At 40.2% G+C, this 17,633-nt stretch overlaps 1 protein-coding gene across 1 annotated transcript in view; it reads right to left on the minus strand.

The window, feature by feature from the left end:
- LOC150104894 (xylosyl- and glucuronyltransferase LARGE1-like) overlaps positions 1-17,633 on the minus strand; it is a 413,744-nt gene that overhangs the window by 195,763 nt on the left and 200,348 nt on the right. The window contains exon 6 of the mRNA XM_090396042.1: positions 2,950-3,080. Coding sequence (XP_090252168.1) covers positions 2,950-3,080 — 131 coding nt within the window. The remainder of the gene's footprint in view (positions 1-2,949; positions 3,081-17,633) is intronic.

The following is a 17,633-nucleotide window of genomic DNA, read 5'->3' on the forward strand; positions in this document are numbered from 1 at the left end:
TACTCTACTGTGAAGTTACTATTGTCTTAATAAGAACTTCTTTATTTCATGATTATTTTAGTTATATTTAGATCTTCTTTGATTAATGTAAATTCATGTATTAGTGTATTAAATGTTTCTATTTAAATTGAATCTTGCCTGAGTTCATTTCATTGCACCGCTCATTTTAACAGTTCAGATCTAAGCGGGAACTCTATTTAATGTGAAAGTAAGGAAAGATTAGAGAACCATGACTGCTATATAACTTAAAGGTAATTTGATTAAGGAAAGATCTGTCTTATTTAGATTACTGTAGCATTGTACTTGCTGATGATTGATTCCTTAACATTATTCTTACAACCATGGACACAGAGTGGCGTAGTTAAATATAAATTTTCTTTATATTTAACTTTGTGTTCGAAAATGGAATCAATCAGCAGAAAGAATTAGGGAATTACCGACTTCATCTATAACCTCCCTTATTGTTTTAACTCTTGTATAGTATTACCCATATAGAGATTAGGCCTAGACTGTCTCATGACTGAATACCAAAAATAAATTGGAAAACTGCACTAGGCGAAAAAGAACACACAACGAAGAAGAAAGACGTCACAACATTAGTGTTGGATGGTTCGAACGATTCAAGAAATGTACAAATCTGCACAGCATCAAAATCACGAGTGAGGCAGCAAGTGCAGATACAAGTCGATTTCCTGAACTTCTGGCAGAAATAATTGAGGAGGAGGAATATCTGCCTGAGCAAAACAGCTCTATTTTGGAAGAGGATGCCAATATGAACATTTATTGCAGAAGAGAAAAATCTATGTCTGGATTCAAGGTTACAAAAGATTGGATCACTGTTATGATTGGCAGCAACTTTTCAGGACACTTAAAAACTTAAACTGCTTACGGTGTACCATTCCCAGAGACCACGCGTCTTTAAGAATATTGATGCGAGTATGCTGTCTGTAATCTGGAAATCCAACACCAAGGCTTGAGTTATACGTGTACTGTTCAGAGACTGGTGAAGGAATATTGTGCCGAGAAAGGAATCCCATTTAAAGTGCTTCTCCTACTGGACAATATCCCCAGTCACCCGGAAGAGTTGGATGACTTTCATCCTGACGTAAAAGTTGCTTACCTTCCTCCTAGAACTACCTCACTATTGCAACTTATGGATCAAGGTGTTATACCTTTAAAGCCTGCTATCTGTAGTGTACATGTTCCCAAGCAATCAAGGCCATTGATAGTGACAAGGGCATTACTCTACATGATTTCTGGAAGAACTATAATATCCTTAATGCTATCAAAAACATCAGGGTGGCTTGGGATGAAATCAAGCAGACAACAATAATGAATGCTGTGTGGAAGAAACTCTGCCCAGAAATGGTCCACAATTTTAAAGGAAGGAGAGGAAACAACGACTGATACCGGTGCTGAGTTAACACAAGAATTACAGCAGGTGACGGAGACGTGTGTGCAATTGGAACAGCAATTAGAGCTGGAAGTGGATAACAGTGATATTAAAGAGTTTCTTTTGCATCACGGTTAGGAGCTAATGAATGATGACCTTATTCAGTTGGAGGCATTCCGAAATTCCCAAGAAAATACTAAGCCGATTGAACCACCAGATATAAAGAAATTTACAATGAAGGGACAAACCGAGGTTTTTAACTTGATAGACATGGTGTTAGCAAAATTAGAATCGATGGATCTGAAAACTGAGCAGTTCGAAAATGTTAGCCGTAGTATCTATTCTGATATGTCTAGCTACAAGGCCATCGACAAGGACAAGAAGCATGTGACTACACAGTCTACTCTAGACATGTTTGTGAGATGCCATTCACAACAAAGTCAAGATGACAACTCAAATGACCCTGACTACCCTCAGCCTTAGATATAGAAAGGGGTAAAACTTCCTGTAGAACAGCATTTCTCAGAACAGATAACTTAGCTGTCACAAGAAATTTTTTTATTTGAAAAGTGAATATTTCAGTTTGTTTTTATATTCTTTTATATTATCTATTTTTCATACTTTCATATTTACAGTATGTATATTATTCAAATACAATAGATAATTTTTTTATAATCGATTTTTTTGAATCACCCTAAAAATGAAAAATATTAAAAATGGAAATATCTGATTAATGGCAAAAAAATTAATGTAAAACAGCGGTATGAGTAGCCATTGAACATTTTATTGTATGTATGTAATTAATAAATTCAACTTACAGTAAAATTCGAGTTATGTAAAGGTTTACGGAATACATTACTTACAACTCGCGGTGTAAATGTACTATATTTGAGTTGTAGCAAGCAACTTGTCAAAAGCCTGTCAGAACCATGCTGGATCCTTTGCAGTACTTCTTCATCATAAACACATTATTGAATGTTATACTTCCTAGTATATGGAAATGATCCAGATTTAATAAGCAGTGATGTACTTAGATGAAAAACACTATTTGGAAAGACATTGTTGAAAAACCTGAACCTGTACTCTCCAACTTATGAATTTTCATTATACAATCGATACTCAAAAGATGTCTGTATTAACAAGCAGAGAGAACAAAACTTTCTTTCCAAGAAGACTAAGCACAAACTACCTGACAGGCTGAGTACACATGAGCAAGTTACTGCCTCAGCACTGATGAATAACACAATAAATCGAATACTGTTCCAATTTTTTTTCAATTAAAAATTATCTGTGAGTTTCATTTTTTTTTTTAGTCTATTCATTCCATTCATTATAATGCATATATAATCACATTATACTTTAGATTTGATCTATATTGACTATATTGAGTGACCAACTTTCTGAAGCTTGGCATACACATTATGGGACATCCTGTATATATTAACGACCTGCCACCAATTCTAAATGCTATAATAATAAATAATAAAATGAAGTAAATAAAAAGTACAGTGATCTATATTTTTCATTTAACAAACAAAAAAGTAAAGTGTAGTCACTTTATTCAGGGTATCAGGTAAAGCCTTAGGAAGGACCAGCTTCATAAGACCATATACTCCAGAGTAATGTTTATTAGGAATCCATGAGACTTCTGCTTGAAGATTGTCAGCTAAATAGAAACTCACATCCACTGAAAGAGTAAAAGATAAAATTAAAATAATATATTGACTCTGATAAGAACTTATATTTGTTTATGTTTGTTAGATCTAGAATAAGGGTCCTATCAAATTTTGAGCCATTCTTCTATGATCTAACAAGAAGAGACAAAATTATGCAAAGATATGCCTGTACTTTCAAGAAAAGGAGATAATAAACACTTTCTGTAGGAAAAAGTGTAGATTAAAATGAATTGTGAAAGTATTATAGTCAAATTCTAATATATGTTAAATTACATGCCTACCATAGAAATATAATGTTGAAAACATAGATGTAAATTATGCTCTGTGCAGGAAAAAGAAACTCCTGATGACGTAACGCAAGGTGAATAAGCACCCAAGGAAAGCGAGCATAACAGCCTCCCATGAAAGCAGTACTCAAAGAAGGGAGGAGATGTGACGTCATCCATGACAACCAATGGGAAGGAGACATGAGAATGAGTAAAGTGCTGAAAGAGGGCACTCGAAAGCAGAATAAAAAGAATCGTGTGCAATTTGAAACTCTCTCTTGATTTTCTGTTCCTGTGTTCCCGTTCGAGCCTGCATGGCTGAGGAAGCTTGTTGATTCGCTTTATTGCGATATCTCTTTTCTTAACATTTTACTAACGTTGTTATATTTTGTTACCAACATTATCCTGCTGGTAGTGTGTTTTACGCACTACAGATTTCAGAGTCTTTTAAGACTCTTAATTTTTTTTTCTTTTTCTTTTTTATACATGCAGAGACTAAAGATGAGCCGAGTGATCCCTGTCCCCCCCAGGACCTGGACCTTAGGAGTGGAGATTCCAGGGTTGGAAAACCCTAGAGTTCTGACCAAAGTACTTAAGGAGATCGTAGGAGCGCAGAATATCTTCTCCTTCACCACCTATAGAGGGGGGTAGATTTCTGTTCGTTGTAAAAAACATGTCATCGAGAGATAAGCTACAAGAGGGCTTCCAAGTCCAAGGGAGGGGCAGGTGGCCCCCTACCATGGTGGGGTCCCAACTAAAGATCAGCTGCTTCCCCATGGAGTACATCGAAGCCGGAGACGACGTGCTCATACAAACATTCAACAAGTTAGAAAAAGTGAGCAACATTAAGAAGAGCGTCTTCCAGGAAGACCCCGCCTGGTACTCCTGTGCCCAACCTTGTTACTATCGGCACGTTGCATGGCATGGTCAATTATCCCGGAGTGCAGATACAGTGCCTGCAATGTGGCTCAATTGAACATCTGGGGAGTGACTGTCCCCAAGCAAAGTGCTTCAACTGCTTCGGCATCGGGCGCATCACTAGCCAGTGCCCACACCCCTGCTGAAAGTGCACTAATGCAGAACACAAAATAACATCTTGTCCTCTGTGCACATTCGCAGAGTGGGCAGGGGCACCGATCAAGCCGTTGAACCTGCAGCCTGCAAGAGATGTGAGTGAATTTCCGGTACTCCCCAACACCAGCGGGGAGAAAACTTTTTCCTAGACTATACTAGGGAAAATTAAGAAGCGTCCTGCTAACACCAGCAGAAGAAACTGTTTCCCCCCCCCAGCAACAACATCTGCTGAGGAAGCAGTCCCCCCCCTTGGCCACTTCCGCCGTACCAATGACAACGACGGAAGAACAGCATACAGCCAAGGGTAATACAGACGAAGCGATGGACAGCACAACACCAACTATCCCCCCCCTCAACAACAACATCAGAGGAAGCTTCGTCTGTTGACGCTACGCTACACAGACCTCCCCTGCTGTAGCTAGCATCCCCCTCCCTGCAGAAGAAAAGAAAACAAAGTAGGGGACACAAGATCTTCTGCCTCCTAATGAACTTCCAAATGAACTTCCAAAAAAAAGGAAGGAAGCAGCTTCCCCTAAAACAGACAAGAACCATCGAAGCCTCTCCAAAAACAGCACGGACTCAACAACATCAGCGTCCGAAATGGAAGTGGAAACTCCCTCTCAAAATCCTAGCATAAACCATAAAATAAAGAAACTAACTGGCTCCCAGTTCAACCTATATGAATATGAACTTGTCCAAAATAAAATAACAAGCTTCAGAATCAAGAATGTTCACCACGAGTTCGAGGTCCTCTCGAGCTCGTGTGTTAAATTGGAAGCCGCTTCCTTATGCTACCCCCCCCCACACTCCTTGGAGCCTTCCATAACATCCAGAGGGACACAGAAGGGAGAGTCCTTGCCGTTGACTGGAAGTACCGGGACTGTATCACTAGATACATTAGCATCTATGCCCTGGCAAATGCAATATCAAGACCAGCATTCTTCTGGTCGCTCCATACTTATACGGTGCCCATCACGTCATCTTGATGGGGGACTTCAACTGCGTGGCTGACCCGGCCTATGATTAAGTAGGGGATAATCCAAACTCAGGTACAGCTGGCTACAGGGACTTGGAAATTCAACTTAGGAACCTCCAATTGACAGACATCTGGAGGGTTCACAACCCCTACTGTTGGGATTATACTTGGACAGGCCAAGGCATCGGCACATGGATCGACTGCCTCTTTGTCACCTTCCCTTGTCTCCAGAGCCAAGACAATAAGGCACGTTCTAATTAATTATTCCATCTCGGACCACAAATTAGTCGTGCTTAGTTATCATCCATTAGAAGCTGTAGATGTTGGTCCGAGTCCCTGTAAGTTACCATCTGACTTCCCGTCCCTGTGCTCAGCCAAGCTTAACCAACTGTGCTCCACCTGGAGCAATCTTACCATCAAAGACAACATGATAAATTGGGGCCAGGAACGTGCCTTCCTCAGAAGAGCTCGGCTCCGTGACCTACAAGGAGAGGAGCTGGTTCGTGGCCAGCCAACGGCAAGGCTTTCCATGTCACAACACCATCCGTGACATTAATCTCGACATTGAAATGGAGAGACAGAAGCAGATGGAAGAAAAGAACATTAAGATCCATCTCCACCTCCGCTCGGAAGACAGGCAATCGGCCATTCTATAACAGGCATTACGTCAACTTCTGGCAGGAGCGAACCATTACCACCATCACGAAAGACAGGTGTATTCGCACCACTACACCTGACATCCTGAATGCCTTCTGGGGGTACTATACCAACATCTATCAAGACAACAGTACCCCCCCCCCAGGATCACTCCTGTTGGAACATTGACCCCTTCCCTGCACACATCCAAGCAGGGTTCGATGCACCGATTACAGCAGCCGAAATAACATCAGCCCTCAAGCAATGCCATACAAAGAAAGCACCTGGGATGGACAGATTAAGCACAGAACTCTACCGAGAGGCCTGGGATCACATCCTCCCCATTCTCCCCATGTTGAAGATTGCCATGAGGCAATCTTCAACATCTTCCTTACCACTGGAAACATGCCATGGGAATTTCTGGAATGCCATACCGTCTTCATCCTGAAAACCAACAGGGACCCTTCCAACATCAAGAACTGGTGCTCCATCAGTCTGTCAAACACGGACTATAAGATCCTCGCCCGTGTTCTCAACAACAGACTGAAGATCGGGATGAGGTATGTCATCGAACGTACACAAGTGCATGGTGTTCCTGGTTGATCGATGGAGTTCAATCTCATCTTCATCAGAGAACTGCTACGTCTGGTTAACATCAAAAAGTACTCCATGGCATTGTTGACTATTGATCTTAATCGAGCGTTCGACAGCGTCTGGCACTCCTTTCTCTTTAACATCCTGGAGAAAGTCGGGATCAGCAGTGGACTCCTTAACATCATCAGAGGAGGCTACAACAACAGCTCCACTCATCTCATTAACGGAGACCTATCTGACCCCATTACCATCCAGAAGTGGGTCAAACAAGGGTGTCCCCTTAGTCCACTGCTCTTTGCACTAGCCCTTGAGCCATTCTTACAGGCTGTCAACAGATCTCGTGCCATCAGAGGAATTCCACTTCCTCTCACCATGGATGATTCCAAGGTGAGAGGATTGCCTACGCAGATGACGTGGTGGGCACCCTTAGGGACGACGACTCCATACTGAACTTCTACAACATCTTAGAGAAGTTTAAAGTGTTGGGGCTAACATCAAACCTCGACAAAACTAAGATCAAGACGTATGGAGTCTGGGACCTGAACAACATCCCTGCAGGTCTTGTCCCTACTGCTGACCCCCTCACCATCTTGGGGGTCCCATTTGCTGAATAGCCTGTACTCAACACCGAATATCTCGACAACAACACCGTCGAGAAGCTCAAGTACTGGAAAAAATGGACAACTGTCACTCTCCCCCAGGGCCTCTGCCATCAAGACCATCATATGCCCTGCACTTTAGCACATCCTGAACATCACCAACATCAGCGAGGATCAGGAAATCTGGCTTTACAGGAAGCCCCCCCCCCTGAAGTTCTTCTGGGGGCAAGCTACGCCAGGAAGTTGACATCAAGATCCTTCAACTTCCAGAGAAGTTTGGGGGGGGGGGTTCGGCCTCCCCTTCCCTTCCTCAACATTGGATACCTAAGCAATACCGCTTTCCATTTTAGCAGGATACTGCAGACTGAACATCCCTGCAACCATCCCGTGCGGTATTTCTTAGGCTTCAAGCTTCCCCTTTTTGGGATCCAAGTCCATTAGGGTCCCAACGCAGATATTGTTCCAGAGGACTACAACAGACTTTGCCAGCTTATGCAACAACTCCGCTCATCAGGTGTGAACACCGCCGGGATCCAGAACAGCTACACCTGGTACAGACATTTCTTTAACATCCTCCGTACCAACGTTCCGGATCTAGGAGTCATCAACAATGACATCCTCTTCAGCCACCTCTCCAAACATCAAGGCTACCCGTCAAGAAAGGACCTGGCATGGAGGATTGTCTATGGACACCTTCCAGTCAACATCAACATCTGGAGGTTCCATAACACCCGGAACCCCTCTGTAACTTCTGCGGGAGCCTGGACACCGTAGAGCACGCCTTTTACTGGTGTCCCATTTCCATCTTCATCTGGAAGAGGCTAAGCGACATGCTCCGCATCCCCCTCCTGCTGCAGGAGCACGTCATCTTCCTGCAGTTCGTCCCCCCAGATAACAACAAGCAGAAGTTAGTGGTATTTATCATTAATGAACTTAAGTACCACATCTGGAAGGTAAGAAAGAAATTTTCTAATCCTACTAATCCTCCCAATCTGTTGGAGCTCTCTCAGATCGTTTTTTACAAGTTCTACGGTTCCTTGAGGAGGTTTTTACATCTCGAAAAAGAGGCTCTGGGTGACACCATATTTAAGAACAAGTGGTGTTTGCCTCCAATCCTGTGTAATGTCAGAAATAACTCCATCAAGTTCTGCCTGCTGCTGCTGCTTTAAGACCTCCATCTGCAGCAGCAGAAGCTCCATTTCTAGTAATTTCCTTGGTCTCTGCGTCCCACTTATGGTTTGTTTTGTTCCCTGGTCTCCCACGGAGGTAGTCCGGATGGAGAACTCAGGCAGTGCAAGCCTACTTGAGGCGGGCTGCCCTGAAGAGGCGGGTCACCTGGGCACCGGCTACCTTCATGGTCCTTTTGATCTTGTGAGCCAGGCGGTCCAGCGGGGTGAACAGTTATCATCTGATAGCGTGGAGCTATCAGATGATAACTCATATTATAAACCTAGCAAGGTGTATAATATGAGCTGAGGCCTATATTTCTTCTCTTCCCTACTCCCCACCTCCCCATCCACCTTCTCCATTCTATTCCCTCTCCTCTCCTTTTCCCCTCCCCCCCAGTACCCCACCTTAACCTCTCTGTCACTTCCTCACCCTTCTTTATCTTCTCACAGGAGCACTCTGACCCCACCATTATTCAGTAGGCCGATGATGAGACTCTTTTACTTTCACCCTGCACGGCTGAGGAAGCTTGGCGGCGGTGACCAGCAACTACTTTCCGTTGCTGTTGGATCCGAGATGAACAAGGCAACCTGTGGAATAAAGGCAAATTCTCTGATAGAGCCATTGGTAAGCCTAGTACCAATGTACTAGGCTTACCAATGTTACTATTGCCTTCACATTGGTACTAGGTTTTACAAGTATAGCCATTCTGGTCTTGCAGACCACGCTCTGGATACTCGCCACAGAATACGGTGGAAGAAAGCAACAATAATACACCGGAGCAAATATAAATTCGAAAGATTATTTATGGAATCAGCCTCTGCCATAAGAAACTCTCCAAACCTCAACAAATTTGGTTGTATGCGACTGCCCCAAATTTGGGAGGCATACATCAGCAGACCTTCAGCCGAATGGCCAAGAACGCCTACTTAGCCCGCCAGAGGGCACCATCAGGACTTCTAGGAGAACGATAGCTTCATATCTTCATTCTCAGTTACTGTATTGTTATTGCCTGTGTGCACCTGCCTTTTTGTAAGTTCCTTTAGAAAATGGCAATGTGACATTGCCGAAATATCGGAAATATCTATTAAAGTATAATTTAATTTATATTCGGATCTACGTTGTTTCAATTCCTAAGTTATTTAGAAATGCATAACCAACGTATAAGCCTGTCTACGAGAATCACCACTCTAAAAGTAAAGAACCCAGCTCTAACACCCTTACTAACCACACTTTTGCCCAGTTTCCATGGATGTCCCCTAGTCCTCCCACAACCAGCCCTGTTCTCAAAAATATCTTCTGAATTAATTTTATAGAAACCCTTCAGTAATTTGAATGTCTCAATCATATCTCCCCTCCTCTGCCTATCAACCAATTTTTGCAACCCACAAATCCTCAACCTGTTCTCATAAGGTTCATTCCACAGACTTGCTATCATCTTGGTCACTTGCCTCTGGATCCTCTCAACCTCCTCCCCATCAAGAAGAAACCTAGGTGACCAAATCTGGGTACAGTAGTCTAGATGGGGTCTTATCAAGGCTCCATACAGAGGAACAATAACCTGCTTGTCTCTGCTTGTCAATGTATTCTTCAGCAACCAAGTGATTTGATGAGCTGATTTGGCCACTTTTGCAATGTGCCCCTAAACTTCAACTCCTTATCCACCAACACTCCTAAATCTCATGCCTCATCAATTTCCTGGAGTACAGTTCCACCAATGTAGTAAACTGCTGCTAATCTTTTCACCCCAAAATGTATAACCTTACATTTTGCCAGATTAAATTGACATCCATTCTCCTTAGCCCAGACCTCTAATCTATCCAAATCATCCTGCAAAATTTTGACATCATCTGCATTCACTATTGCCCTACCCAACTTTGCATCATCCGCAAACAAATGAACTGTTGCTCTCGGATCCTTTCCTATATCATTAATGAACAAATTAAACAGCAGTGGTCCAAGAACAGATCCTTGTGGCACACCACTAGTCACAGGCCATCTTGTGGACTCTGCTCCTGAATAAACCACTCTCTGATATCTCTCCATCAACCACCCTCCTATCCATCTCACCAACCCTATATCCATCCCCATATGCTGCAATTTACTGATTAGAATTCCATGTGGTATCCTGTCAAAGACCTTAGCAAGGTCCAGTAGAATCACTGTAAACCCATTACCCTTATCCAGTTCAGCCGTCACTGTGTTATAATACGTGAGCAAGTTACTGAGGCATGACCTATCCTTCACAAAACTATGCTGTCCCCGATACAGTATCCCATTTTCATCTATCCAATCTTGTATTTTCCTCTTGACTATTTTCTCCAAGACCTTGATAACGATTCCTGTTATGCTGATTGGCCAGTAATTTTCAACAGCAGTCTTGGAACCTCCTTTATGCAGTGGAACTATTTTCCCCTGTTTCCACCCCCTTGGGACTGACCCAGACCAGAGGCTCAAATTAAACAAAATGGTCAAGGGCACTGACAATTCTTTAGCCGCTTCACGTATGACACAAGCTGGTATACCATCCAATCCCACAGATGTATTGACATTGAGGTTCTGAAATAGGCTATTTAACCCTACTTCATTCATCTCAATTCCAGTATAAGCTGTTGGTTCTTCCATTCCTGCAATATCACCACCTGGATGATATACTCTTGCAAAGTGCTCGCTCAGTAATTCCACTATATTGACTGATTCGGTTACCTCCCTACCCTCAGCATTTTTTAAAATCATTCTTCCATGAACATATTTCCTTTTACTTGCAACATATTGAAAAAATTGTTTGGGATTGTCTTTAGCCTGAATGGCCAATTTTCTTTCATAGTCTGCTTTTGCTTTTCTTACCACCCTTGTTATCATCCTGGCCTGAGCTTTATACTGTTCCTGCACCTGCTGGTCACCTTTCTCCTTAAATTCCCTCCACAATTGTTTCTTTTTTTGCAGCTCAAGCTTAATAGTGTTATTCATCCAGTTAACCCCCTCGATTTATTTTTCGGACTTTTGGTATACAGTCAACCATTGCCTCCTGCAAACACTTCTTAACCACTTCACATGCACTATCAACATCCAGCCCTTGCAGTTTTACATGCCATAGCACTGAGCCAAGCACACTCCTAAGCTTGTCATACATACCAGCCCGGTAATTCTACATGTACCCTGTTTTAATTGTAAATTCCACTCGTTTAGCCACCGCCCAAGTCATGACCTTATGATCATTCTCACCAATTGGTGGCAACATGGTCATGTTCGTTACAGCCACATTCTCAGATGCAATTACTAGATCAAGCACTCTCTGCCCCCTAGTATTTTCCACTACATGCTGTCGCAGATAGTTGTCCCTTAATAACCGCATAAAATCCAATTCCTTCCTCCCATGTGCCCTCTCCTCTTTCCAGTCAATGTTACCATAATTGAAATCACCCATAATAATTATCCTCCTTCCACTCATTTCTTCTATTTGCCTATTTATACTATCCCCACCATCTATTCCATCACCTGGTCTATAACAGCACCCAATTGTATATTTTGTTCTGCTAGACTCTATCTCACACCAAATAGCCTCAAATGTGCTCTTTTCTGTATCCTGCAGTTCAACTTCTATACCCCTTGGCTGCAACTCATCAGCTATCATCAATAACACTTCCCCCCCCCCCTTTTTTATTCTCCCTGTAACTCCTGAACACGCTATACCCATCGCATTCAATCCCACTAGCTTTATCATCTTCAGTCAGCCATGTTTCACTAATACCAACAACCTGTTGCCTGGAAGTGCCAACCAAGGCCAAAAACTCTTCCTTCTTGTTCCTAATATTCCTGGCATTAGTGTACATGAATTGCAAAAGCCCATTAGTCCCATCGCTACTTTGATGCCTTATACTAACTATCCCATTCTGATCTCTTGTCCTTCGTACTCGCTTGGGCATATTATACTCATTCATACACTCAACTGCCTCCCTAAAGTCTGCATATCTACCACCCCTTAATAAATCTAGTTTCCCTGAGTCTGTACATCCACTTCCACTTCATTCATCAACACTTTTCAAGCCTCCGTACACCAAATCCATTCAAATGTAACCCATCCATCTTATATAAATCCTTTTGCCCATCGAACTCACTCCACACATCCACAAATTCCACACCACTCTCCATGCATAACTCATGCATAAAATCATTGGCAATTATATCTATCTATCGATAGAATACATATCTATATATATATCTATATATATCTATCGATATATATAGATATATTACCTTATTGTACATTTGCAGTACAAGCACATGAAACGTAAAACGATTAGTAATGAAGAAAGAATTAAAAACATAAAAGAAGTTTAATAACAATTTAATGTGATGGATGTGTTTCAATACTGCTACACCAATGTCAGGTGAAATATTTGAAACTGCAATTCTTAGATTTCTGCTTTGAAATGAAACTTATATGAATAAGCATATATTTACTAATATTCATTAAATGCTGAAATACACAGGAAGCAAAATTTGTGAACCAACACCAATGTGTGATTTTTTCCATTAAAATATAAAAAAATAACAAAAAAGAAATAATAAATAATAAAAATTAAATATTTTTTTTAAGATAAAAAAATCTATTTAGTCTTAAAAGATTTTTCATTTGGTTTCATTATTTCACAGCCCACTCTCAACAAAACCTACAGCCCACAAGGAGGCCATGACCCACAGTTTGGGAAACGCTGCTCTAGAAAACCTTATACAAATTTATAACATTATATTTATTATAATGTCTTTTTAACTTCTGAGAGAGAATTACCAATCATGTAGTTATCAATGTGGCTTCTAGCTCAATGGCCTATGCAATACTTCTGCTTGCCATTAAAGGCTATGGTTTTCGATCTCACCAACGTAGATGCTTGAGAATTTCTTTAGGATTGAATAATTTTTTATCACTGAATAACACAAACTTTCTCTAGAACTGAGCTATTTGCTTATTTGACCCATCAACAGTTTATTAAGTACTGTGCCACATCTGAAGAAAAGTTAGACTACTAAGGCACTAATTGAGGAAATCTTGAAAGCCGTTTAGGATATTATGAAAATGGACATTGTTTCCCATTAATCTGTTAAAAATCTGCTGCATTGGGCACTCACTCTCTCTTTGCTTGCTATACACTTACTCAGGTCCATCGCAGATTAGATTGCGCCCTAAGGCAAACAATTAAATATCTCCCTGATGGATTATAGCTCAATGGCCTATGCAATACTTCTGCTTGCCATTAAAGGCTATGGTTTTCGATCTCACCAAGGTAGATGCTTGAGAATTTCTTTAAGATTGTGAATAATTTTTTATCACTGAATAACACAAACTTTCTCTAGAACTGAGCTATTTGCTTACTTGACCCATCAACAGTTTATTAAGTACTGTGCCACATCTGAAGAAAAGTTAGACTACTAAGGCACTAATTGAGGAAATCTTGAAAGCCGTTTAGGATATTATGAAAATGGACATTGTTTCCCATTAATCTGTTAAAAATCTGCTGCATTGGGCACTCACTCTCTCTTTGCTTGATATACACTTACTCAAGTCCATCGCAGATTAGATTGCGCCCTAAGGCAAACAATTAAATATCGCCCTGATGGATTATAAGACAAAAATATAAGAAAATCTCCAATTGCTAGTTTGTTTTTATTACAAGAGAAACATTAAAGAAAAATGATTACATAATAATATTAATTAATATTATTAATCAATTAATAATATAGCTTGGAAAAACTTCTTTCCACACATGCTACACTAACTGGAATTGTTAGCATAGCCACACCGCCTACTGCAATATGGCTGAATGAGCACCCTTATTAAGCCACGCCAGGCAGGCTGCCTCTATGCTACACCCTGTCGATGATACTGCACTTACTAATTCTATTTCTACTGCTTATTAGCTAATCAAACCGGTGATGTTTATGCAATATTGAATGGAACCGAATGATTGAATGTAAGGTTCTGAAATTTGGTAGGCAATGATGGGAGGCAAAGTATACACTTGGTGGGAAAATTCTGAAGATTGAGGAGACAAGCAAGCTGAGAGTGGTGGACAAAGACCTGAAGTTTGGGAAGTCACAATGACCCCTGAAATTCAGGTCCTTGTGAGGACATATTAGAAAGGATCCAGAAAAGACTAACTAACGTTGTAACTGGTCTTCTGAATGTGCGATATGAAAACAGATTCTAGAGAATGCAATTTGCAAAGCATTGTGAAGAGGAGAATGGGAAGAGGGAATATGATTGAGTTGTTTAAGTTAGCAAGGAGTTGTTACCAAGTTAATGTGGAAGAAATTTTCATAGGATGAGAGTGAGGAGGCAGAAGGGACCATCTCTGGAAACTGTATGAGTGTGTGTGGCTAAGGGCATAAGGAGAGGTTCTTTGCATGGTTAATGGTTCATGAGTGGAATGCATTGCCTAACAGTGTAGTGAATGTGAACATATGGAATGAGTTTTAAACATATTTTGATGAGCTTTGTAACAGTACTTCCTGCAATGAGTCTTGATTCCATGGGGGGGGGGGGGGTCTGGTGTTAACAATAATAATGTGTCGATTGCTCTGAAAAACTACTTGTGACTGAGTAAGTTGATAACAGATCAAAATTAAAAATTTACTTCATATTATTATTATTATTTTGTTATCCTCCATGGAGTCGACAGACTGATCGCAGCCCACTCATCCAACAACGTGTCTATCATAATTATAGTTATTACTATAATATCATAATATTAGTTATTACTTCACCACATTACCTGCATCTCACTCACAACTCTTCACATAAAAAATCTACTCCTCACACCCTTCTTCACCACATTTTTATACAACTTCCATCTTTAAAGTCATTTTTAAAAATCATAAACAATACTGTTCTCACATCCTGTTTTTTCTTACATGCAATTACACTTTGCAGAATGAGGGGTTTCATTTAAAAAGACACAGTATAAACTAATTTAGCAATTATCGTCATTCCACTGTTCCAACATTAACTGCAACAAGGATGAAGATTTTTCATCTTTTTATGCACTTTATTCATGACTTGTGCAACTTAAACCAGGTCTCCTCATTTAACATATTGCCACCCTCCCCAATCCATGTTAACATATTCATCACATCCCTTCTCCATTAAATAATTTTTATTAGTACCTATCGAAATAAGCATTTTATTTATATGGATTTAAGAAATGAATACATTTTATGACTAAAGTTTTATAAAGATATCAAATAAAACTTCATCAAATTCCAGATATGTACCATCATGGGGGTGTAGAGGCAAAGAAAACAATGCATAAAAATCAATAATATATTGTTGAGTATTTTGCCGGCTATCATGCAGGCCTGGTTGGTTGTGTGGTTAGCATATCTGCTCTCCAGCCAAAAGGCTGAAGGTCGAATCCCGCTGTGGGCATGGATGCTGTGGTTGTCTGTAGAAATACTAGTGGTGATGATAGGCGGTAAATGGCATTGGTGTAGTTGCAGTTAGTTGTGGTTGGTGGAATTGAGTGCTGGAGACAGAGAGTTGTAGAGTATGTGCCCTCCCTCAATGAGTCTGTGGACTCCTTGGAGGTGTCACGTAATAATAATAAATAATAATAATAATTTTCACATAAATTTAATAACAACTGTATAACTAATTCTGTTAGCATGGCTGGCTAAGTGGATAGCATTTCCACTTTCTAAGCATTCTTACACAAAAATTCATATAGTTTTAAAAAAAGCCTTTAAATGATATATCTGATTTTTTTTAAAACATGAATCTCACTTACAAAAGGTTATAGTGTATAGCTGTATCATGTTAATACTACAGGAGGACAAGAATAGGCAATCTGGCAACCTGTGCTCTTATTACCAAACATTGAATTTTCTCAAATATATAAGTATATACATATGTTAAGTGCTGGAAGGACATCGTGTTGGAGGTTTAATGGAGTATTGACAGCACTAGGAAAGGATTAAAAACTAATTTCAATGCTTCCAATAGTCTCAGTCACTGAGACATCTTCAGGGGACTCGTAACACACACACACACACACACACACACACACAATACTTAATGAAACATGTGGGTGAAATCTAAAGTCCTATCTAGGTGGTGTGCCCTCTATGGGTGTTTGAAGATGGCCTAGGATGTAAATGGGAACTCTTATAATTGTTGTTTCCCAAATTTTGAGAAGTTTTATGTATCCATATTTGTTTAAATTAGGTTAATTTCTAATCACTGCTGCATTTTTGATTTCTTTCATTGTTTCCTGAATGTTTCTGTAGTTCAGTGTGCAGTTCAGGCTGGTTCAGGATTTAGGAATATACTGAGGATTTGAAACTGAAAGCAATCATCACTTACTTTTAAAGTAGGGTAAAAATAAATATCACATTGAAAAGAACAACGTATAAGAAAATTGTGAAAAAAAATGTTATATTTATCTTTACCCTACTTAAAAGTAAGTGATGATTGCTTTCAGTTTCAAATCCTCAGTATGTCCTAAATCCTGAACCAGCATCACGATATCACTATCAATAATAATATGGGCCAATGAGGGTTTTCTAATTTTCATGTGTCTTTCCACATGAACTTGTGCACATCTTTATGTTCAAAGATGGTGTTAGTGATGGCTACTCCATATACTGAACAGAAATCCAACAGGTATTACCATTATTATTAGTGTTGCTCTTTTCTCAAAATTTTTCCAAAAGACTGGGATTCATTTCCTACTATGTTGTTTAGACTTCCAACAAGGAGCAACTTTTCCATTTGCTTTATGTCAACTGCCTTCTCTAAGACTCAAAAAATTCCCCCACTTCTCCTTCTGTAGGAACACAGGCACAAATAAGTTTCATTGTCTATTTCCACATTTTGAAGTCTGCCCACATAATTCCTTGAACTGCCTTCCAGTCAAGGTTTGTCCTTCATGTTTGGTGGTGAATACTATCTCTAGCTCTTGCACTACCCTCCCTTCCCAAGATTCCCTTCAGCTAACAACCTCCTCTGTAATTAAATGTCCTAAATACGTGTATCATTTGACTTTCTAGTTTGATTTTTAACTTTAAAGTATATTTTTCTCTTCTTATTATCATAACAGCAATTTTTTTAGAATATAATGCAAGGCAATACTTTCCACTCTCTGCATTTATTTTCTCTATTAATTTTGGCAAGTCTTCCACTTGTTAGCAATCAATACAGTATTTTAGATTTAAAGAGGGGGGGGGGTATGTGGGACAGAAGATGAGTGGACAGGA

Source organism: Typopeltis vanoorti, chromosome 7 (genome assembly GCF_054136105.1).
Source record: "Typopeltis vanoorti isolate ZY-2024b chromosome 7, IOZ_Tvanoo_1.0, whole genome shotgun sequence".
Lineage (NCBI taxonomy): Eukaryota > Metazoa > Arthropoda > Arachnida > Uropygi > Thelyphonidae > Typopeltis > Typopeltis vanoorti.